General features: G+C 34.7%; 1 protein-coding gene across 2 annotated transcripts in view; it reads left to right on the plus strand.

The window, feature by feature from the left end:
- The window catches only part of CDH18 (cadherin 18), a 343,377-nt gene that overhangs the window by 313,083 nt on the left and 5,425 nt on the right, over positions 1-24,869 (plus strand). For both annotated transcript variants that reach the window (XM_047074386.1, XM_047074393.1), the window contains exons 9-10: positions 3,425-3,542; positions 21,796-22,047. In XM_047074386.1, coding sequence (XP_046930342.1) covers positions 3,425-3,542; positions 21,796-22,047 — 370 coding nt within the window. The remainder of the gene's footprint in view (positions 1-3,424; positions 3,543-21,795; positions 22,048-24,869) is intronic.

A 24,869-nucleotide genomic window follows, 5' to 3' on the forward strand; every position in this document is an offset into this window, starting at 1 on the left:
GTTTATTTATACCAAATTTTCCCGTGTTTGTATGTGTATTTCATTAGCAGCAAACTTAGGAAATATAACATCTGTTAAAAAAAATGTATTGTCTGATACCAGCCTCCCTCCATCCAACGTGTCAATTATTAACAACATAACTTTGTATGAAAAATGTACCTAGATCAGCAGACATCTTACACTTAGATTTTACAAAGATCAACCTCGTTGAACTAACAAAGGTTGGTATTGTTATTAAATAAATATATGCTCCCATGTGAGATTATATTATAAAGCAAATTCATTGATTACTTTAAAGAAGATACAGTGTGTTCCACAGAACGTTCTTTTACTTTAAATGTTTAGTTAGGATTACCTCATTTACCTAACAGAAGACTACATTATTGGTATAAATCCGTGACACTGACTCGTTTGACTTTTTTCCCCCTAATAAAGTACTCAAGAAGTAATAGACTATGGAAAACACATTTAAACAGAGGAATATATTTATTTAGTAAACACCAACTATCAACTTGGACTCTCCCTCCCTTTAGTAGAATAAATCTGTAACTGCTTCTCTCAGATCTTTCAAAATAAAGAATTTATGCACTAATTACATAATATGCATATGATAGGAAACATCTAATTTCAGTTAAAAGGAGTGAGAGAAAGCAAATTGTTAATGGATTGTACATCACCAACAAATTGAGCAAACGTCACAGGTAACAGAGTGTAGATAAATCATTACTGACAAAAGAATAGAAAATATTAATGACAGATACATGGCACTTATCTAGATATCTAGACACTTAAATCTTTTAAAAATCACAAACATGTTAGCTTCTTTTTTTTTTTAAGTTTATTTATATTTTGAGAGAGAGAGGGAGCATGAACACTAGCAGGGGAAGAACAGAGAGAGGAAGAGAGAGAGGGAAAGAGAGAGAGAATCCCCCTGAGGCTGGACTCAGTCTCACTAACCCTGAGATCATGAGCTGAGCTGAAATCAAAAGTCAGACGCTTAACAGACTGAGCCACCCAGGAGCCCCAAACATGTTACCTTCTGAGCTGGGTTTACTAATAAAAGTCCAAGGAAACAATAAATGGAAATCTATTTACTACAGAAAGAAAAAAAGGTAATCAGTAAACAGAAAAATTGAATATACCTTCTCGCATCAACAGAATATCTCAGAGTTCTAGATGAAAGTAAAGCGACATTCTATGGTTTTGGAGGCATTTTTCAGAAGTATGGAAAAATATTTAAGTGTAGATGTGTCAGCAACAATTCTGTAGGAATTCAAGATGCATGGTTCCCTCTTAAACAAAATGTGGTAATCAGCTCATCATTTGCTATGGACATGAGATCGAGAAATCTTTGAGGAAGATAAATTTGCTACAGTGAGCTTCCTGGCAAATGCAGATTTGAAATTACTGGTATAAAAATGGAAAGTACATTTTGCTAAAGATAACAGTAAGACAGGAAAGATAAAATATAGATTATATCAGTGCTCAACAAATAGAATAAACTTAAGTATAAACACATTAAGGAAATTTAAAATAATGTATAAATTAGTTTCAAATGAGAAAAAAATAATTGTCCCAAAGAAGTAATAAGAGGAAACATAAAATAATTTAGTTGGTTTAAATTGAGTGTTCTCTGTCACTATCTTCCAGAATCACATTCTAGGATAAGAAATGAACTTGAAAATGTGTCCGTAGGTTTTGAGCTATCATCAGCATAATAGGACTCAGAATTAGAGAATGACCATGAACAAAGTGTAGGGGGAGATAGGACATTTCTTTTCCAAAAGAAAAAAAAAATGTACATTTACATTATGTTACCCTGAAAACAATCTTGAAAATTTGGTAGTTTTATTTCAGTTTTATATTAAGTACCTGATATGTACAGAATGTAGGTCTGTTCTTCAGATTATACTACACATTCTCTGACCTCCATGGAGCTTTTCATGCACTTGAGAAAAGTTGTCAGATTGTTTCTGATTATCCATCGATTTATTCTCCTATCAAGTCAAAAGCCAATAGCAAGGGAAGAACGATCTATCCAGAGAGTAGCTGTGCTTTAGATGGAAAAGAAGGCAAACATCAAGGAGATACGTAGATTTTTCAGTTCATAAAGTAATAGCGTGAAGGGAAGGAAAGAAGTGATGAATGATAGAGACTTCTTGGAATATGTGGGCTGGAAGGAGGAGGCTTTACCTAGGATTTCTTTCTGAGAAAGTACATCTTGAACAAGGATGCCAGGGTGAGAGCCGCATGCGTATATGGACGAAATGGATCACTTCTATTGCCTGAAGCACTTTTGGCAATGAAATGCGTGTGGACACATGCTTTTCTGGTGTCACTGCCACTGATGATTCCTTTTTAGGACTTTTATATTTGTCCTCATCTGCCAGACCAACTAATGGGCTCAATACTTGGACAGGAATTTACATTTTAACTGTTGCACATACTGGTGTATTCTTTCACTCAGAAAAGATGGAAATGGGATGAAATTGAGTAAGATGTTTTTAGAAATCGTAACAATTTTTGAAATGAACACACTATATTTCCCATATAGGACACACTCTTTTCACAAGCTTCTTGTTGCTCTCTTTGTTCTTAATTTATCTAAGGAAGGGATAGATGAAAGATACCTAAGCATTAGGATACAAAGTTTTAAAAGAGGAGAATATTGTCCTGCTTATTGGTTTGGCCATTTCCTCCTTAAGAGTGTAACGTCTACAGCTATTGGGATTTGTGTTCTGTTCTTCGGTCACCTGGAATGTTTTATTTATGTATTCAAACATTGTCTTCTATATAATGCACAGACTCCAAATTTTAGACTGCTTTCTCCCAACCACCGTATATGAGAAGTATTCCATAAAACTCGAGTGGTCTGGTTTTGCCTTTGCTACTATTTTAACGGTTAGGAGTCCCATCACAATCCTTTAGGGTCTCCGATCCTTATCTGTAAAATAGAGGGGCTAGATCATGCTCTCAAAAGTTCCCCGAAACAATAAAAACAGTATGACTCCACTGTGTTTGCATGTACTGAGAACCAGGAACACCACAAATCTGTTGTACATGAACACTAGGATATTTATATTTGTACACATGATACTCATGTTTCCCCAAACAGGTATCCATACAAAATCTTGCGACTAATTGGCCCAAGGTACTGTGGGTGATAAAGAAAAAAAATAATAAATAAATGTCTGTGCTATGCTAGAAAATAAAGTGTGAATGATTATAAATTGTACTGTAATGTGTTTCCTAAAATCTCATATAAGACAGAGCCAATTAGCTGGTACGTTTATTAGTTAAATTTGAAAGCGGGCAAGGTGGATCAAGGGGGCTTTTTAAAATCCTTTTGTGATGACAAATATAATTAAATCAAAGGAATAAGCAAAATTAAGTTTACTATTTAGTATTTGCTTTCTCTCTTTAGGTTATTCATACCATCAGTGCTACTGATAAAGATGATTTTGCAAATGGACCAAGGTTTAACTTCTTTCTTGATGAACGCCTGTCTATAAACCCAAACTTCACTCTGAAGGACAATGAAGGTGAACACGAATTACATATACTTTTTAATCTATGTGAGATCTGCTTTGACTTAATATGGAATAGGCCTGAGCAGTTTTGTTTTATTTTTACATACCCATGAACAGCTTGCAAATCCGCATTCAAAGTCAGTTTGATGTTAATGTGTTATGATCTGTGAATAGCTTGTATTTAAAATTGAGCCATATGTACAAATAACTTTCATTGAGTTTATTCAGAAGCATTCCTTTAAACAAGAAATGTACATGTAATATGCTCTTGGGCAAATTTTAAGAGAAATCTTAGCTGACAAACATGTTTATGAGAGCTGCTTGCAATTGCTAGGAGGTAGAAAAATTTTAAATTAGGAAAAATGAAAAATATGTCCTAGGGACAGTTAGGAAAGGAAATGCAACGTTTGAATTCATCTTGCATTAGCAAGGCTATCATAATGTGGTGTACAAATTATATTTCCTCTTGTTATTATGAATATTTTTCAAACTATGGGTAAAAATATGCATAATTGCAGAATATTTTGTAAATTTTGAATTACTTTTGCTTAAACTTCTGTATTGTGTGGGGAAAGAAAGAACACCATAATCTAGTACCTACAGAAGATTCACCATGATTTAGATTCCCTGTTTGGTAGATTTCTCCAGGTCCTGTAAAAATCAATCTTCTGTATGTAAAGGAAACACTAAGTCATTCTCTATGTGCAGTGTTCTGATTTGTATCAACTTTCTTCTTACCCCAAACTATCTTTGATCATGTTTATCTGAATATGCTACTTTTGGAATTTAACACTTGCCTCAGAATCCTTTTAAAGAAACAACAGTGCATCCACTTAAGAGTAAACATATAATTTCCTCTCTATACACTTCAGGGAAAAGGATTTTCAAACACCAAAAAAAAAAAAAATGCTGTTACTTAATGTCAACTCACTAAAACATTATTTCCATCATTCCTAATTCCTTCTTTATATTATCATAACAAGAAGACCAAATTGTACATGTGGCCATAGCAAGATTCATATGAAAATACAAAGCTTGATTGTCTCTCATTTTAACTAGCCTATAGTCAGCTCTATGTACGAGAATAAATATTTGTGCATGTTTGTATCTGACATATTGTGTTAGTTGATTATTGTAAATTTATTTGCATTTGAATATTTCATTCTACAATCCCAAATATATTTAATGTAAGTATGTTAAATATGTAAAAAAATCTATTACTATTTCCCATATTTCAATATTTGCAAAATTTGGAGAGCATTCAACTTTCTGCCTTAGATTACAATCATATCTAGATATCTATATCTATATCTATATCTATCTATATATTTCAGTTGTTTGTTTTTACATTCCAATAAGGATTTTATTTTATATTTTTAAGTAATTTTCATTTGATGATATAATGAAAATTTGACTTGGATTTAAAGATGGGCATTCAAGTTATTTAACCCATGTAAGTATAAGTCCAAAAATATTTTTAAAAACAGGAGAATTTTAATATTGTTGAGACCCACTCAGTGATTAAAAATCCGCAGACAAAAATACTATATCTGGAATTTGTGAATTTAATGAATGGCTACATTCAAAAGGGCTTACTTCAATCATTTGACTCACCAGTGGTAGGAACTAATTTCCCTCAAATATATACACTCTTGAAAGGATTTATGGTGCTGATGTACATATTTTTACATTTGTTTTAAATGTAATTTTTTTAACATTTTTAAACATACATACAAACATTTTTCAATGTAAGCTTTTTAACCTTTGTTTTAAACATACATATGAATGCTTTGTCAAACATGTGAGGCCTATGGACAGTTGTGTAGGGATAAAGATGTTTTAATATATTTGTAAGATTATTTTTTTAAATGTTGGGAATTGATAAAATTATAAATAACACAGGAAACTTTCTTTTGGATAGGTAAAACAGCAGTTTTTAGAAAAAAAAAATCAGGTGCATAGCGGAAAGCATGAACTTATGGCAAGCCGATTTGATTATGCTAGATAAGCCACCTAAACTTTCCGAGCCTCAGCTTTTACATCCATAAATTATGCTTTAAAATACCCACTCTGGAACTTTGGGAGAGTTAGTGATACCATATGTAAAGATGGCCTTTTCTATAAACACAAGACAGTTATGGATAATAATATGTAAAGATGAAATTAAAAACAGAATAGCCATACCAAAATGAACGCACTCATACATATATATGTTCACAAGTGCATAAATAATTCTCTGGACAACAACCAGCACAAAAATAAAAAGAGTAAATATAAATATTAACAATCTAAGCCTGCTGAATCCTGGTAGCTTAGCATTTATATGCCCCCAGAACATACAAAATATATCTAAAAGAAACAAAGACAATGAAAATTAGTGTGTGTGTGTGTGTGTGTGTGTGTGTGTGTGTGTGAGCGAGCACGCACGTGCGCGTGCACAGGCACTCACTGCTTACACAAAAGTACACCAGGGAACGGTAGAAGGCAGACCTAGCCTCCGGGCCAGGATGGGTGATCAAGAAGCCTTTGGTTTAGTAGCATCTCCCAAACTGCTAAATGGTAAAGACTGAATAGAGAGAAAAAGAGATTTCTAAAATAAGAGAGAAGTGTATATATTATTGTTTACTCTAAGCCCGCAGATCAACACATTAAAAGGTAGACAATGAAATAAAAAAACAACTCAGAAAGTGAATTTACTCTGAATAATACAAAACACATAAGTGATCAGAAAATATTTTAATAAAAGTATATTTAGGATTCTCAAAATTAAAAAAAAAAATAACATGTTTACAAAAAGACCAAGAAGCAATTAAGTGAAATGAGACAATGAAAGAAAACAAGTGTGTATGAAAACAATTTAAAAATCCCTATGAAATCAATGAATTAATTAAATCCTTATCAAAATAAAACTATAGTTTTTGCATATATAAAAAAGTATATAGAACCATATAAGAAACATACAATAATTCAGTTTTATATATGTAATTATATATAAACATATAAAACTATAGTTATTGAATATATAGAAAAGAACTACATATAGAAATTACATATATACAGAACTACATATGTATTACATACATATATACAGAACTACATATAGAAATTTATAGATATTTAGGTATGTATAAAACTACATATATATGTTTATATTCTTAAGTTTATACTGTAATTACAAAGACATATACCTGTATATAAACATATATAATATACGTATATGTATACACATACACATAGACATAGATATAAAGACAGAACAACACAAATTACTAGGCAGCATTACCTCTAGACAGGACACAAAGAAAGTTTAACAAGTCAAATGTAAAATTCATTAATTCAAGCAAAAAAGCTCAGGTAGATCAAAACTTTAAAAATGCATAAGAACACTTAGCAGATATGGAGTATAACGTGCCTAGAAGAATTAAGAAGAAATTATAGCAATTAACAATATAAATAGGTAAAATTACTTGACAGTTTCTCATATTGAAAATAGATGTGTCCTTACAATGAACATAAACACCAAAGCCAAGCACAAAATCAAATCTTCGCTTGGATATGACAGTTTAAAACTGGTAAATCTCAGGGATGCGTTGGTGGTTCAGTCAGTTAAGTGTCCTACTTTGGCTCAGGTCACGATCTTGAGGTACACGAGTTCGATTCCCACTTTGGGCTCTGTGCTGACAGCTCAAAGCCTGCTTCTGATTCTGTGTCTCCCTCTCTCTGCCCCTCCCCTCCCACAGAGAGACTCTCTGTCTCTCTTTCTCAAAAATAAATTTAAAAAAAAATTTTAAAAAACCCTGTTAAACCTCAAAGATAAAGAGAAAAATCTTTACAGTATCAAAGACAAAATGCAGAATAATTAAAAACAATGAGAATTAGATTTAAAGTAGATTCCTGTGTTAATTTTTTTTTAAATTTTCTTTAATGTTTATTTATTTTTGAAAGAGAGAGACCAGTGTGAACGGGGCAGGGGTGAAGAGAGAGTGCGACACAGAATCGGAAGCAGGCTCCAGGCTCTCAGCTGTCAGCACAGAGCCTGATGCAGGGCTCAAACTCATGAACCATGAGATCATGACTTGAGTCAAAGTCAGGAGCTTAGCTGACTGAGCCACCCAAGTGCCCCTAATTTTTTTTTAAAGCTGAAAGAGGTTGACAAAAACCACGTGCTCAAAATGCTGAAGGAAAATAATTTGCTATTATCAATAACCTTTCCTAGATTTAGTTAAAAATGGTAAGCTATCTAAAATCAAGGAGGACCCCTTAGTTAAGAATTTTTTCCAATGTATAAAAAATAAGTTTTTACTGTTCGCTACTGACATTTTGACAAATGTCCTATTAATCTTTGCCTTCAGAATCTCTGCAGAATATAATAGAGAAGAAAAAAATCTTGTAATTCATGTTTTATTTCATATGTTAAAGCTTGAAGAGTAAATGCTAAATTAGCAGAATAAAAGTCTGTGATTTCCAAAGCAAGGAAGGATTTTCAGAAAGTTAAATAAAAAAGCTTATTTTATCAATGGAGCACAAGGCCAGAAAGGAGAATAAAAGATGGAAAGTGAAAGCATAGAAAATGAAAGAAGAAAGTAGAAATAAGTTCAAACATATTGTAGTCATAATCGGATTAAGTATCATTTTTCATCAAAGCTGTATATAAATATGCTGCTTAGAAGAGGTGTACCAAATTCAAAATGAGATAGGAAATTTTATATAAAAAGTTGGAAATATTTACCCATTGCGTCAAAAGAAACAACTATTGCTGAAAAAAAGAAAACCCATGATCCATGGGGTCTAAAATAAGACATTTATTCAGCTCACATGTTTACAAAGGAGCACATTCTGGTAGGTTTCTGATAGGTTCATCTAAGCAACTCTTCTGGTCTCAGGACACCTACAGTCACTACAACTAATAAGCATTGTAAAAATAAAAATATTCTCACTTCAAAGAGAAAAACGTAACCATGATAAATAGAAACAAAACACAAGATTATCCTTGTTAACAGATGATGAAATTGTCTATAGGAAAATGTAAGAAAGTCTACAGAAACACCTTGCATAGTAATGGGATGTTTTGCCAACATTTTTGAATACTAGCAAATGCCCCAAATGGATCGATTTCCTATATTAAAAAAAAAAAAACCCAAAACTACAAGGGCACCTGGGTGACTCAGTCAGGTAAGCATTGACGCTTGGTGTCGGGTCAGGTCATGATCTCCAGGTTTCATGAGTTTGAGCCCTGCGTAGAGCTCTACGCTGGAAGTACTCAGCCTACTCCAAGATTCTTTCTCTCCCTCTCTCTGCCCCTTCCCTTCTTACAGTGTCTCTGCCTCTCTCAAATAAATTAATTAATTAAAAAATATATATGAGTAAATAGTAAATCAGGTACAATTTAAAATGGCAAAAACAAATCGAGCAAATTAGCACAAACCCTTCAAAATCATTAGAGGAAAAAAAAATCCAATACATAATTTTCAAGTTTATTCTATATAAAGAGCAATGTTACTGAAAATATAAAAACACACCCCAAAATAATATACTTACCAAATTACTTAATCAGAGCACTTAAATTTTCATATTAATCCATAAATTAAATCTAATTTTAATGATAAACTCAACTAGTCACCTGTTAATAAAATGCAAATAAATAGTAAAGGATTAAGAAAAGCAAAAATGTATTGAAAAAGAAGATGCTGGAGGTATGTAATTAGCAGAAACAGAAGAAGAGAGGACATATCCTAACAGATATCTAGACATTATAAAGATGAATATAGTGAGTGTAAACCCAGACAGTTGGTTTTTCTCTTTTTTTTTTTTTTTTTTTTTTTTTGCAAGTGCCTGACTTAAGCTTTGATTGCCAAGGCCCCCACTTCAAAGAGGGCTATCTGGAACAAACACCATGCCAGCCACAGGACTAGATCAAGATCCAGGCTGCCTCCCCCTGTCCCGGGAGACTCTTTGTTTTAGAGACCTTGACTGATTTTGATAACTGTTGATTTGGGCCTTTTTCTCTCTGCCTCTCTTACGATGCTTTAAATTCCCACTCTTATGTTTTAAATTCATCAATAAAGAGTGAGTCTCCCAGACGCTAGGACCCACCCTTGACCCCAATACCAATAGAACTTGAAGGCCCCTCCACATTCTCTTTCTCTCTACCCTCCACCTCTCTGTGTGACCCCAGGCATGCCACATAATTTCCGGGATATGTAAGTAATAAACATTTTTGTTTTTTTGTTTTTTTTTTTGTTTTTCAAATTTTCCTAATGCTTATTGCGGAAGAGTGTCTTGCAATCATAATAAGAATCACAAAGGCTGGTCCAACCACAAAATTAGTTATTGATAGGCTAAGAGTAGCATAAAACAATGAAATACTCTTTAAATATGGTACTAGTAGAGAAATAAAGAGAGGAGGAGAACAAATTCAGGGGAGTGAATAAAATTAGATATCTAAATCTATGTATAAGCATATGACCTTGACAGAAGGCAAAGGTAGCATTTTTAACCATTGTGGAAAGAGTAATACAAAAAGTACACAGAAAGGGACCGGCTGGTTATCTAGATTCTCTAGAACATCTCAAACACATGAATAAAAATAGATAAATTATATATATATACACACACACACACACATATGTGTATGTGTGTGTGTGTGTGTATATATATATATGTAAGTTGACCTGGGTAACATTGTCATTCTGTGCCAGGTATCACTTCCACTGACTTTTTTGTGTTTTTCTGGGTTTTGTTTTCCGTTACTCTCCCATTCCCGCTATAGCCCTTCTCCCAAATTACCATGTACTCAAAGATAGTACCAAAAGTAAGGGTAAACAGAGTATGGTGAAAAAGGAGCCCAGCTTAGCAGATATTTGAAAGGAATAACAGACAAAAGAAATTGCAGACTAAAAATAGATTTCAGGCTCATTCTTCCAAATATTTGCTAGGATAACAATGTAGAGCTAAATAAACTTGGTCTGTGGATGGATCCTGAAAGTCACTTCCAAAGCAGAGAGGCATTGAGATTCACAAGAAAATATATAAATACTGGCCCAGATCTACTCACCACTTCTTACTGTGTTGGAGAAATCACTGGGAATTGGAGCTCAAAGGTCTTCCCTCAGCAGAAGATCACAGGACATTGCAAGGGTCAAGCAGGATGAAAGAGAGGCAGTTAGCATATATTGGGATGCACCACCTAATGTGAGACCACCTAACGTCAGTGTCCTTGGACGCCTCCTGCTCTTTTGAGTCTTATGGAATTTTGCTGTCTCTCCTGATTTCTATCATCTGTCAAGCTTCAGTCACTTCCCTCTTTTCCCAAAAGTCTTGGTAACCCTGACTCCATCCATACTCAAAACATAACTGGAAAAATTTAATGCCCTTAAGAGAAAATTAGCCAGGACTTTGGCTACCCAACACCCAATACCCAGCAGTCATTAGACAGAAAAAAATCCATTTTGTTTTCAATGACAAATGGTTATATGATAACTGGAACTTCCCTCATCACAACACTTGTCACAGGGTGGGCTCTCTCCCCATTTGGACTATAAAATCCAGGCATGCAAGGAATTTTGTCTGACTTATTTAACTGCTGTACTCCTCACTCCTACCACGGTGCCTGACACAGAGGAAACTTTAAGTAAATATCTGTTAAAAAAATAAGAGGAAAAGCAAAGAAGAAAGTTTTAGAGTTTGACTCTGGAAATAGGTTGGCTCTATTTGAAACCTGGTTTCTCTGCTAATTATGTGTGAGACCACCACCAAATCCTTGTTCTCGGTGTGTCTGTTTCCTCCTTTGTAAAATGGAGATATGGACACAATTATTACTATTTTGTAATTTTTAAGAGAGATGAAAATATAAAGAATTTGAAATCACATACGAAGGGCTACATGTTTTAAGGGGCACGCACACTGAAGGTAACTAAAAAGTAAATACATAGATGGAAAAATAATATGAAGAATCCAAATAAATTACTCTGAGTAAAGAAATATTTGAGTTTTAGGTGGGAAGAATACGTAACTATCCCAGAGAAATTCCCTAACTCGACAGACAAGGAAATAATTTTACCAGTTTCCAATGAAATTAAATTATAAAGATAATAATAAATGGTGCTGAAGTACTTATTTGCAAAATAACAAGCTAATAGTCGATGGATCTTTTTTTAGTGACACTTGAAAAAAAGAACTACAATAAGATAATCCTCTTCCTGTTAGGATATCCTGTTAGCATACTCATGTGACAATCAGGGAAATGTATTTTAAAATACTGAATGCCTCAGTATTTAATATAATTACTATAATATTAAATATAAAATCTATTAATTATAGGGGCGCCTGGGTGGCTCAGCCGGTTAAGCGTCCGACTTCAGCTCAGGTCACAATCTCACGGTCCGTGAGTTCGAGCCCCGCGTCGGGCTCTGGGCTGACGGCTCAGAGCCTGGAGCCTGCTTCCCATTCTGTGTCTACCTCTCTCTCTGCCCCTCCCCACTCATTCTCTGTCTCTCTCTGTCTCAAAAATAAATAAACATTTAAAAAATCTATCAATTTAATAATGTTCCATTGATAAAATATTTGGAGCTATAGCAGTCAAATGAAAATAAGAATAAATGTCTGAAAAGGTAAAGACAAAGTATTAAATGAACAATATATAATTAAGCATCAAACAAAAATAACGATCTAAGTGTAGTGTTTAATCACATTTATGAGCAATAATTATACTGTAGAAAATATGAATCTTTCTTGGGTTGCCTGGATGGCTCAGTCAGTTAAGCCTCTGACTATTGATTTCAGCTCAGGTCATGATCTCATGATTGTGAGATCGAACCCCACATTGTCACATTGTGCTCCATGCTGAATGTGGAACATTCTGAAGACTCTCTCTATCCTTTTCCCTTTGCCCCCCAACTCTCTCTCTTTCTCGCTCTTTCTCTCCCTCTCTCTCTATCTCTCTTTGTCTCTCGCAAATGAGAAAATATGTTTTTTTTATTGTTAATGTATTTGTTTTCGAGAGAAAGAGAGAGAGATATTGAGAGTGTGGGGGAGGCACAAAGAGAGAAGGAGAGAGAATTCTAAGCAGGCTCCACACTGTCAGTGCAGAGTCCAATGCAGGGCTCGAATTCAGGAACCACGAAGTCATAACCTGAGACCAAATCAAGTTGGATGCTTAAGGGACAGAGCCATCCAGGCACCCCAAAGTAAATATGCTTAAGAAATGTTTATGAAATGGACTTTGAGTATTTTCAGTAAGAATATACTCATTTATTGTATCTAATTAAAAACTGAAGAAGAGCACCTGAAATACACACACACACACACACACACACACACACACACACAGCTTTTTTTCATGGCTTGACATTTACACTGGCTGTCCAGCATTCTACAGGAGACTCACACTGTATAACTATTCATCACCATTCTTCCTCTCTCATCTTACAAAGAATTTTTTTCTCTAAAAGAAATCTGTAGTCAGCTCTTAAATTGACATTGTTTTTCTCCTACCACTTAATCTATAAGGGGGCATGCGTTGTCTGTGCTGTGTAAGGCAGTGATCTAAGCTGTCCAGAATGTTAAGAATTAAAACACAAAGCTCCTGCTTTCAGGGGACTTGCCGTCTAGTTGGAGAAAAGAAGATGTTATGAGATGTAACTTTTAACTGAAGGCAGTGACACTTAGATCACTAAAGATTGTACTGAAACGTGATTTGACTTTAAACGATAGAATCCGATCCGCCAGGTAGAATGAATCTGAGAATACTTTTCAATTAGACTGGAAATCAAGACAGCAGAAAGGTGACAGAATGCAGCATCATTTAGAAGAATCTAGCCAGGGCCATGTGGTAAGGCAGAGACACAGGCATTTTATTCACTATTCAGAACACACGAAGTATTAAGTACACTGCTATGTCCCATGCTTAGAAAAAAAAAAAAAGATTCTGCCATTAATCCTTTATTTGTCCTAGTACAAAATTGTGGTGAATAGAAAATTTAGTACTTAACCAAAATCTTCAATGTTTATCTGGAAAATTTTGACCCTTACCTATTAAAATACTGAAGACTTTGATTTGGAAAGTAACCAAGTGAAGAATTTCTATTTTTTTCTTTTTACAACATATATAGCGAAATATATATTGTAAATAGGTTTGTTTGATAAATGACCTTATTTATCATTAACTAACATGCCACTAATAATACAATTTTATTTAAAATTAAAAACCAGAGTTGAGAAGATAATTTTTAAGTCGCAAGCATTATCAAATTACATTACTCTAAAACAACAAAAAAGCATGAAATGCTTCCTGATTAAAATGTAGTTTTTCCTATAATCACCTTCTCTTGAAAAGTAATAGGTAAGCTTCACTTTAGGCTCAAAAACTCACATTGTTTAATTCCAGCTTCTTAACCAAATATCTATAGCTAATGAACTCTGGTCATGTAACCAAGTCTGTGAGTATAAGCTTATACAAGGGTTCTGTGCACACGATTGTTGTATTTATTCATTTTGTAATATAAAAGTGTAATCTAATCCCCCAATATAAATTATCATTAGTCTACCAGGTAAGACTGTTCCGATTCATAGTCTTTATGCTGCTTTCTTGAGGGACTAGGTTTTATTTGATGCAGGGAGATTTGCCAGCCTAATTCCTAGGCTTAATTCTAATTGTCAAGTGCATTTGTAAATCTTACAGATTTTACACATGGAATAGACAATTTATAATTATGTGTATACTTGTATCTCTGTTTGCAGGGTTCCGAATCACATATAATAAGGCTTTCAAATTTGAAAATCCTTATAATTTTGTTGATAATTTGCTATCTACTCATATTTGTCTCTCAGTTTTCTTCTTTAGATATGCGTTTTCCACTTTGGTAGACACTCCCATTCTTTAAAAATGAATGAGTCCATACCACTTTTTTACATAAATGACCTGCCCCGAAAATTACCATTTTAATGCCATTAAACAAAAGATTCTGTAGACTATCCTATTCTCTTTGTTGCAACCTTTTGAAGATTTTGTTTTTCCTTGTTTTTATTACCTTTACTTGTTTCTTGGTAGTATTAATTCATACTTATGAACATGAGGGTCATATCATTTGTAACTTGTCTTACGAGTTTTAGCAAAATACTTAAAAGGCACTGCTGGAAAGTACTTTTCCTTGTGATTATTTGGGTTTGGTGAAAGGCTATCTGAGTTTACACTGAGTTTAAGATAAGGACCATTTTCAAATTTGACTATTTTTTTTGTTTTTTTTTAATTAATTAATTAATTTATTTATTTATTTATTTATTTTGAGAGGGAGGGTCAGTGAGAGAGGAAGTGAAAGAATCCTACACGGGCCCTGCACTGTCAGCGCAGAGCCCCATACAGAGCTTGAACTCACGAACCATGAGATTATGACCTGAGCCAAAATCAAGAGTTGGACACAACCCACTGAGTCACCCAGGTGCCCGTCGAATTTGACTATGTTTAAAACCTCTTAAAGAGGTGTCATTTAGGGCCTTTTCTCTCGGATTTCACAGTCCATTGGTTTGAAACACGTCGGAAGCCATGAAGAGCCTTGATGTATAGTTTGTACTTCTTTTGCACCGTCAGGTTTCTCGTAGTCAATATTCCCAGAGTTTATTTTTGTCCTTCAAATGAGAACTCTCAGCTGGTGTTGTAATGTGCTTAATTTATCTGCAGAGTCTAACCATTGAAAATTCCGTTTTTAACCACAGGGCTTCGAGAGACCATTTAGCCGTTTCTCCCAATTCCTAAATAAAACAACACCCCGCAGTCCTAACTGAGAATATGGTTGCAGACGATGCCTCCAACATCCTCTAGTGGATGTGGTAGCAGCTGGGCCCTGCTGAGTCACTTACCTGCAGTCTCTGGTGAGGCTGAGACACGCTGTTTGGGTTCTAGTAGGGATCCCCCTTCCCTCCCAGTCAGATCTCAGTCCTCCTTACTCGCATGGTGGTCACACCTCGAAGGTGGTCACACCTGCTAGCATCACACTGTCCTCTAAGGGAAAATAGAGACCCAAAGCTTGACTAGGAAGAAGGCACAGGGTTCATATGCCATCTTGAGCCTAAAATCGGAAAGTGTGACTTCAAATGCAGTGATTTGTTTTAATGGCCATTTTGCTCTAGATAGGAAAATATTCTTTTGTTCTCAGTGATTTTAATCTCTGTTGATTTTTGTTTTTACTTTTATATATTTTTCCTAATGTATTTGGCAGACCCTACCTCCTCTCACCTTTTTTTACTCCCACTCACAAAGGAGTGACAGCAAAGGACAGTTCCGTCCTACTGTTCTCTAAGCACAAGTATAAAAGTAGACAAAGTAAAATGTGCCTAATATTTACCATTCCACGCCACTTTCCTTTTTGTTTTCCTTTTGTGAAACTGTAGGTTATTCTCTGCTTTAATTCCTTCCTGGCTCAGAAGGACATAATGCCCCAGGAGTCACCTCCTCTACCCTCTGCTCTCAGGCAGGGGAAACATTAAAACAACTTCATAAATAGGGTTATGTGTTCACTTTTTCAAGCTAAGGATTTATCCTCACAATTTCCTTCTGTGTTTACAAATTTAGTGACTCCAAACATAATATCTTCTACTTTGATTCATCCATTCCCACTAAAAATAATAGTATTTGTTAAAGGTATGTGATAAATAATGAGTAGAGGGCATCCCTTGTAGTTCATATGCTTGTCTCTTTTTTTTTCTGTAAACAACCCTTATCTCTCCTTCTACAATTATTATATTATTGTGGTATGGTTATGAATTATTTTGAATTTGGGGCTGGATTTCTATTTTAAAAATTTCTGTTTTTTTATCACCTTCTCCACTCTTATTAACACTCATGCATATTCATATGTGTTATTCATGAGCAGATTTGCTGATACTCTTCAAAGTTCATATTTTTTTCTTCATATGTATTTATATTTTTTTAAGTCTCTAATACATAGTCTTGTATAGAGAGATGGACATAGTTGATGGTAAAGAGGAACTGAACAGTTTCAAATGTGGCTTTAAAATGTTGATAATAGATAGTGGCTTCTTTTTGGGAAAGACATTTTCCTGCTGTGAATGGAAGATTAAGGCTCAAAGGAAAATGGCAAAGCAGCTCAGAATAGCTATTGCCTGGCATCTGATAAAGATTAGATATCGACAAATTGATGGCTAGGCTCCTTTAAGAGCATAGTCTACGTTTCTCTATGTACTTGGTGGAGCCAATTAAGATAATTATAACTATTTTACCAACATATATCTTTTTTAACGACTCTGAAAGCAGAAGCCTTAGACAATGGATGCTTGTGTTTATCTGGGATTTAAAGATGATCAAGAAGGAGTGTGGCAGATGGTCAAAGGGTTGACATTCCAGGGTGCAAATAAGAACATAATGACATATTGGATCATACATTCGTGATTTGGCAGAAAAAGCAAGGGAGGCCAGGAGGATGTTTACAAACTTAAATGAAGAGGCAGAATCAGGAGGCTGAAAATTGATATTAAGGCGATTCTAGGGTCAAAGAAGGGGAAGTCAGGAAGCAGGAGAGAAGCAATAAACATTTAGTAGAGAGCTTGAGGAGGTAATGCTGTTGAAGTGTTAGAGGATATGTAAGTTCATTTTCCTTTTAATGTCTTAATACATGTCAACATAATAAGGAAACTGTAACAAAAGACAAGTTCCTGCTGAGTGTAGTTCAAATCATTATTTATCAAGTACCTATTATGTGAGAGGAGCTGTACAGGCGGGCAAAAGAGCATTGTTTCATGCATGGTCTCTGATAATAGTTAAATTATGAGTATATTTCATTGCTGCTGGAAGGCCAGAAAAAAAAAAAAAAGAAACAATATGAAGTCATGCATATTTATCTGTCTGGTGAAATTAAGTTTCTAGTTCCTAGCTTTCTCTTCAGACATTTAAAAAATTTTTTTTTAAGTTTAGTTCAATTAGAGATCCACATCTGGGGATCTTAAATACATCTGGTGTTCTGATGGATTTAAAAATATTATTTTAATGTCTGCTGGCTGTGCTTGAGAGAAAGCCTATCTTTATACCTGTATTATCAAACAAAGAATCCTATGAAATGGTGGGGAGTGTATGGATGTCTAATAATTTAAATTTTGAAGAACACATAGTTTTAATACCAAGATATAAGGCAATTTTGGACTTTAATATAAGATCTGTTTTTGCTCCAGGGAGTATTTAAAAAGCATCCCTTATTTTAACTTAAATTGTATTACAGTTTATATACGTAGCACAGAGATTAGAATCTTTCAAGGTCTTTCAAAATATTGAACAAAAAAATAATAGGACACATACTATTAGCTCAAGAAAATTATGTCTGAATTCCAGAGGCAGTATGCAACTTGCATTATACTATCCTACTCTGTAGCCTTCTGTCCCTGAAGAAGCTTAGAGGTTGCAAGTGTACCTATGAATTCACAAAACATTTTATTGTGAATATTTTATTGTGAATCATCAGCCAGTTATGAAATCCCTGTAGTTCTTGTAGCTCCAAAGTGATTTTTTTCTTACTATGATTGCGTTTCCAGTCATCACAATGTTTTCTTAAAGTGTCTACATGAAGTCAGATATTGCATAATTGCATATGCAAATAATTGCATATGCAAATAATTGCATAAAGGATGTAAGCAGTCTCCTTACATCCTCTCCTATGGACCATAGCTGTTTACAAAAAAGAAATAGAATATATATATATATATATATAATTTATAGTTTTATTATATATATATTATATATAGTTATATATAGTTTCATTATATTATTTATAATATTATATATTATTTATAGAATAAAGAAATAGAATATATATACACATATATATGTGTGTGTATGTATATGTATATATATATGTATATATATATATACATATATATATATATATATATATATATATATATATAAAGGATGCTTTGACATCTGTGTTGAAAGAATAAAACACATTCAAGGCTATTTCCAAGTTACACTGAAGATACACTTGCTGGGAATATCAGGAATATATTCCAGAAGACATTAATAACTAAGAGAATCTCCCAATTTTTCTGGCCATTTTCTGAGACCCTTTGGTCACCACCTAAATCCATATGCAACATGTAGAATTTTCACACTGTTGCTTCAAAGACTCTTTGTATGACAGATTTTTCTAAAATTTTTGCCATCCCAAAGTCCTCTCAATACACCCCCTTTGGGTTAAAATAGAACTTTTAAGGTGGTAAACCCAAAAGTATGCACAGTGTTTCAGTGCGGTCTTCTCACTAAAGAGATTCATAGATAGTCCATATTTTACTGAATGATTCCAGTACTGTTTAGTTTATCTGAACTTCCTATAGCCTATTCCTGCATTCAGAGATACATATTACAAAATAATCGCTGTTACTCATCTAATATGCATCTTTATTCACATTGTTTTAGTTGAAGTTCTTTGTGCTAGCTGTCCAATATCTTCTTGAATCCTAACCAAATATATGTTCTTGGCTTCCAAGAGTCCTATGAGCTTGTGTCTTCATTCAAACTATTGAGAATCAGAATTAAGGACCAACCTTGGGTACACATTGTTAGAGACTGTCCTTTATTTAGCATTGATAATCAGTACTTTTCATGTTCCATCCTGGTATGGTTGATCTTTATTGAGCTCATATATTTTTATCCACTTGGAAATGAAGATTTTCTATATTACTTGGTTTATTTTTTTAATTATACGTCAAGTTTGGGATTTGTTGTTGCTCTTGAAACCTAATTTTGCAGTTTCAATGAAACAAATTTTATTCTCTGTATAAAAATACATTTGTGTGTGTGTGTGTGTGTGTGTGTGTGTATGCATACATATCTTCTTACCTCTTCCATTTTAGTTCAAAGTTTTCTTGTTCAAGTTCAGTGAGCTTTCAGCCAAGTACATTTTTTGCAGTTCCAGTTAGGTACACAATATCCCATTTGAAGAGCTCATTATTCTGCTCTGCTAAATCTTTCTAGGTAGGAAGCTCTTTGCTTCCTGAATCCTCTTTTCTTTTCAAAAGTCAAACCTACAGCTGGAAAAAAAGAAAGAATAGTTTTACGTCTCTGTGTCTGAGAGCTTTCTGTTTAAGAACTTAAGGTGTACTAGAAACATGTTCTGGATTTCTTTTTGTTTCCGATCGTGTTTCTGACTGCATTTCCAATAATTATTCCGAAAGAGAGTATGCTTCCAGATTAAGAATCTAACGTGTGCTTTAGGCCAGAGCCATAAAAGGGGGTCCGCAACTACCATTGCATGTTGTATCATTGTACACGTTATTAACCATGTTTATTGAAATCAGGGACCGGTGCCTTCCATCTCTTCTTTGGAGGCCAGAAGTGGGATTCTCAAACATGTTTGTGCCTGTCAACACTTAGTTCATACCTTTTCCTTAGACTAGGGAGCTGCACATGTAGGCAAGTTTATATTAATCATGATGCAACGTCCTACAGCTGAGAAGTGTGCTGCTTCAAAGCTCAGGTCTCTGGGCGAGGGCTTGTGACTGTTGTAATTATACAATACACATGATGCAATTTCTGCATTTTTTCTTTCTCATTCTCAACTTGTTTCAAAATAGACAATCAATAATTTTTTTCTTTTCCACTGGGTAAGAAAATCTTTTCTAATTTGTCATTGGATTATGTGTGCTCTTTAACAAACCTTCAGTTATGTATATGTGTGCACATAAATGATCATATGTGCATATGATTATAAAACCATATAATTCATGTGTTTTATTACATTGAATATTTGCAAAATGTGTTATCTTTCTACTGCATTAATTTGGCGATATAAAATCAAGAAAATATAACTGTAGGGTATTTTATCATGGCTATCTTAAACATACTCCTAGGTAATAGCATTTCAGTTTCCAGAATTAAAAAAACAAAAAGATAAACGAATCCCTAAGTGTAATTGTCTAACGAGTCACTTACTTTTTAGTGAATTAACTAAAATTAATTAATTAGTAATTAACTTGTAGGTGTACTTGCAGGTTAGATTCTCTGGAAGAAAGCTCTGACCTGGAGTTTAGAGGGCAGATTGTTTACTGCAGTGTGCAGTTGGGATCAGCGTCTGTGGGGCAGTGGAAGGAAGCAGGTTGAGCAGCGTGAGACATTGAGCTTCCGTGCAAATTTAATGCCTCGCAGTTGGCCCAATAGTAAAGCTCTGGAACTAAACCTGCCTTTCACTGTGTCTACATTCAATGGAAGTGGCTCCACCTTTAGAACCTTGAAGCAACGAGTCACTGATGATATGCTGCTCCAGAAGGATGCAACACAGGGCCGGGCGATAATGCGCAAGTAGGGCAGCTACGTATTCCATGCAGGGGGTCTGCACAGCACATCTAAGTGTATGCCAGAAGGGTCTTTAGACCAACAAACTTGTTGGACTGAAGAATAACAGTACTAAGATAACCATATACTGTGTGCACTTGAGAACATCAGTGTGATTGGAGGTGAAATGGTAAAAAGGCAGTGTGATGTTGTGGTTTGGGAATGTATTGGGGTTGTATCCTGATTATTTACTAGCTCTATAACTTTGGGCAATTTATCCTCTGGGACTCGGTTTCTCTATTTTTTGATTATTATATACAGTAAAAATGATTTTTCCTAAAATATAAGACACTTAACATCTTCCCTCTATAATCTATAATCCAGAGTGACTATGCAAGCAATTAATGTAATAGAATTTTGAAAGCACATAAAAAGTAGAATTAACTATTTTATTCATCATTAACTTTCCATGGTGTGCTACTATATACCAAGAGTGCTTCACATCACAACTAAATCTGAAAAAGTTTATTAATTGATCTGGTCTCTCCACAAATATATTATCTACACCAGTGGTCCTTGGGCTTTTTTGTACATTAACATCATCTGAATAGTTTGCTGATGCCTGTGTTGAGTCACCGGGTTTGGCGTGGGGACCACTGTCTCGTTTCAAAGTTTAGGACCCATTGGCTTGAATCTGTATTCTTTTAAGTCTTTTTGCCTTCATGTCCATGTCCAACATGATTGCTTCTTCATTCCCCTGTCTTCCGCTCTTTCCCTTCTCTTTAAATTTTGGCTCAATTGATTTTCCAACTCGGTATCTCAATTTAAGAACATAGCTTAGTCACTCTTTAAGGATCGCCCCTTCCTGTTCCTTTGTCCATTTCATAAACTAAATTAAAAAAAAAAAAAACATACCCATTTTATCCATTAAAAGAAATGTGAATCTTGACCGGCGGCTTTACTAAGTACATTTTGTTTTGCTTATGTCTGTCATAGATAACACAGCCAGCATTCTGACAAGGCGGAGGAGATTTAGTCGAACTATTCAGGATGTGTATTATCTCCCCATTATGATCTCTGATGGTGGAATCCCCTCTCTCAGCAGCAGCAGTACCCTCACCGTCAGGGTTTGTGCATGCGAGAGAGATGGGCGCGTGCGGACCTGCCATGCGGAAGCGTTCCTGTCCTCGGCTGGCTTGAGTACAGGAGCCTTAATCGCTATTCTGCTGTGTGTTGTCATTCTCCTAGGTAAGGTCACCCAACTCCTAATGTTGTATGATGGCGATTCCGAATGTACCATATGGTGGCCAGCAGTGAATTAGAAAGGAGAGACAAAGAAAATCACTTGGACGGGACTTAAAAATTAGGAACCCAAAATTTGGACCACAAAGTATAGCTGCACAGACTTCCTTTTAATTAACTTTCTCAATACCCGAGCTGATGGAGAGAGACTTGGATTGAAATGTGAGTGAAAGAGTTGAAATGTCAGAAGGAAAGATAGGTTCAGAGAGAAATCTTTTTGGAAAGGATCTATTTGGGAAATAATTGATATTAAAAATTCTAAATACCACATTGAAGGAGCTTTTACAATTTATTTCAAAGAATATAAGTGACATGATTCTCAGATGAATCTCAACGCCGTATAAAAATAGATTTCTTGTGGAAACTTCTATTAGCCTAAGATATTACTTAATCATCAATGTTAGCTGAATTTTAAAGTACAAAGTCTGAATCATTTTGGCGTTAACTATATTACATTTTATTAAGTTTAATAGGATTTTTAGTTGAGATTTGCATTACATTTCATTTTAATAAAAAATAAGATACTTTCTCTAATTATATATATATATATATATTATCATTTTAATAGTCTAAGTCTAATCACAGCCACACTTGAAGCTATTACTGTAACCTCTTTAGAATCGCTATTTCAACAAGACCACAAATCCGATTTTTATAATAAGAGAAGTAGACATAAAGAATCCTTCTGTTTTGTTCAGAGGGTAGATATTTATTTTCCCAGCATATCCACTCCCTTCTTCCTTTCTCTTAGCATCTTGATCTTTTGCTCATTTTTTCAGTACTGTGTACACGTGGGGCAAAATTTTTAAAAAAACAAAACTGTATGGTTTGTGGAGACAGATGTTTTATTTTGTTTTGCAAGGAGTGTTCCTTGTTTTGTTTTTGAGGTTAAAGATAAATCACCAGTATGGAAGGAGTGGAGAGCAAGACAGAATGAGGCTGGGAAGTGGAATGGATGGTTAGGCAGCTGTGAGACAGTTTGGGGCTCCATTGAACATGGTAGATGGTGGGTTTTGTTCTCGGCGTGTCAAGAGACGTTTCAAGCAAGAGAATCCATTCATAACATTCGTATTTGGAAACGATGAGTATAAAGGAAGTAGAGAACAAGTCTCATGATGGCGTGAGAGCATGTGGGCAAAGCAATTAGGACAACAGTGCGGCTGTCTTGCTCAGCCCCCTTTGGACTAGCATAGTTAGAGCGCAGGTGAAGAGTAGTAGATAAGATCAAGGTGTTTTAGGTGAAATCAAAAGTGATCTTGGATAATATGATGCAGATCCCTGGATGAGCATTTTTTATCAAAATCTTAACAGAATGATTAATGGAAGTGCCTAAGATTCATTTCAAAACTGCCACATGGAGAATTTCATGTCAGTGAGCTAATATCTAATGTTTATGACATAGTGTATTTTTTAAATTTTTTTTTAATTTAAGTTTATTTATTTATTTTGAGAGAGAGAGTGCAAGAGGCAGGGAGACAGAGAGAGAGAGAGAGAGAATATCCCAAGCAGGCTCCCCACCATCATTGTGGAACCCGATGTGCGGCTCAAACTCACATACAGTGAGAGCATGACCTGAGCCAAAATCAAGAGTCGGATGCTCAACCAACTGAGCCACTCAGGTGTAGTTTTCTTGAAACAAGTTTCCAAGGGCTAAAAATAAAAGAGCTGACAAAAAAGCGATCTTGGATAGATTAGATAGATGTTGTCTGAGTTAGAAGAGGTTCAAAGAAGACTTTTCATCTCTTGCTGAATGTGGTTGCTGAGCCTCACTGAGCTGAGGATCAGAAGTGCATGTTGTTGAGGTCACTACAGCAGGAGACTATAAAGAGAGAGAGATAATAAACTAGGCGGAGCTGTGACGAGCTCACGTGTGGTCACAGTGTCAAGAAGGATGTGATAGCAGTACAGAGGGAAGGGACGTTCAGAGAAGAAGGAGGAATAAGTGCAAAGTATAATGTCATCAAGGTCAAAGGAAAAAATAACATATCAAAAAGCACAGACCATCCAACAGTATCAAAAGCTGCTCAGATATTAAATAAATTTTGTAGCTAAGTCTACCAATCGCACTTAGCAACAGGGAGCATGGAGGTTCATTGCACCGCCGTGGAAGTGTTTCACTGTAGTATAGTCTTACACTAGATGCGTGGTAGAAAAGGAAAACAGGAAAACCAGGCTTTCTCAATTTTATTTACTTATATATTGATTGGTCACAACTGCTATTTGCTAAAGACATTTATGTATTGCTTTTTTTTTTTTGCATTTGATAATTGAAACAAAAACACACAAAGCCAAAATGGAAAATAAAATAAAATGAAATAAAATAAAATAAAGCAAATACAAATATTGATTCCTCTATGGTTCCTAACCTAAACCACAAAGAATAGAACCCAGTAATTTTAGTATAATTTCCTCCAAAGTCCTTATTCTGAAAGATAGATCATTATCTATTATGATTATAGAGTCACATTATCTTTGCCTTTTGTTTTCACTTATTACCATGAAACCATCTTTGTATGCTAAGGTAAAGGCTTAAAAAGGTAATTGAAAATGTTAATATACAGGCAAATGTAAGGTATATTATGTAGAATAACATTTTATTTTTTCATGAAACAATACTTTCCTTTAATTGACTTTATGAAAATGTCTTTTCTCCTCTGGGGTAAATAAGAGAGCATTCTAAATTTTATGCTCTCCCTCAGGACTAATGGAACAAAGGTGTTATTTAATATGTTTACTCCTTCATTTTTTATTAAAATTCAAAAGTGTTT

The sequence above is a fragment of the Lynx rufus genome, unplaced genomic scaffold (assembly GCF_022079265.1).
Source record: "Lynx rufus isolate CCGP_SWC_20201006 ecotype Redwood Valley unplaced genomic scaffold, mLynRuf1.p SCAF_1, whole genome shotgun sequence".
NCBI classification, from domain to species: domain Eukaryota; kingdom Metazoa; phylum Chordata; class Mammalia; order Carnivora; family Felidae; genus Lynx; species Lynx rufus.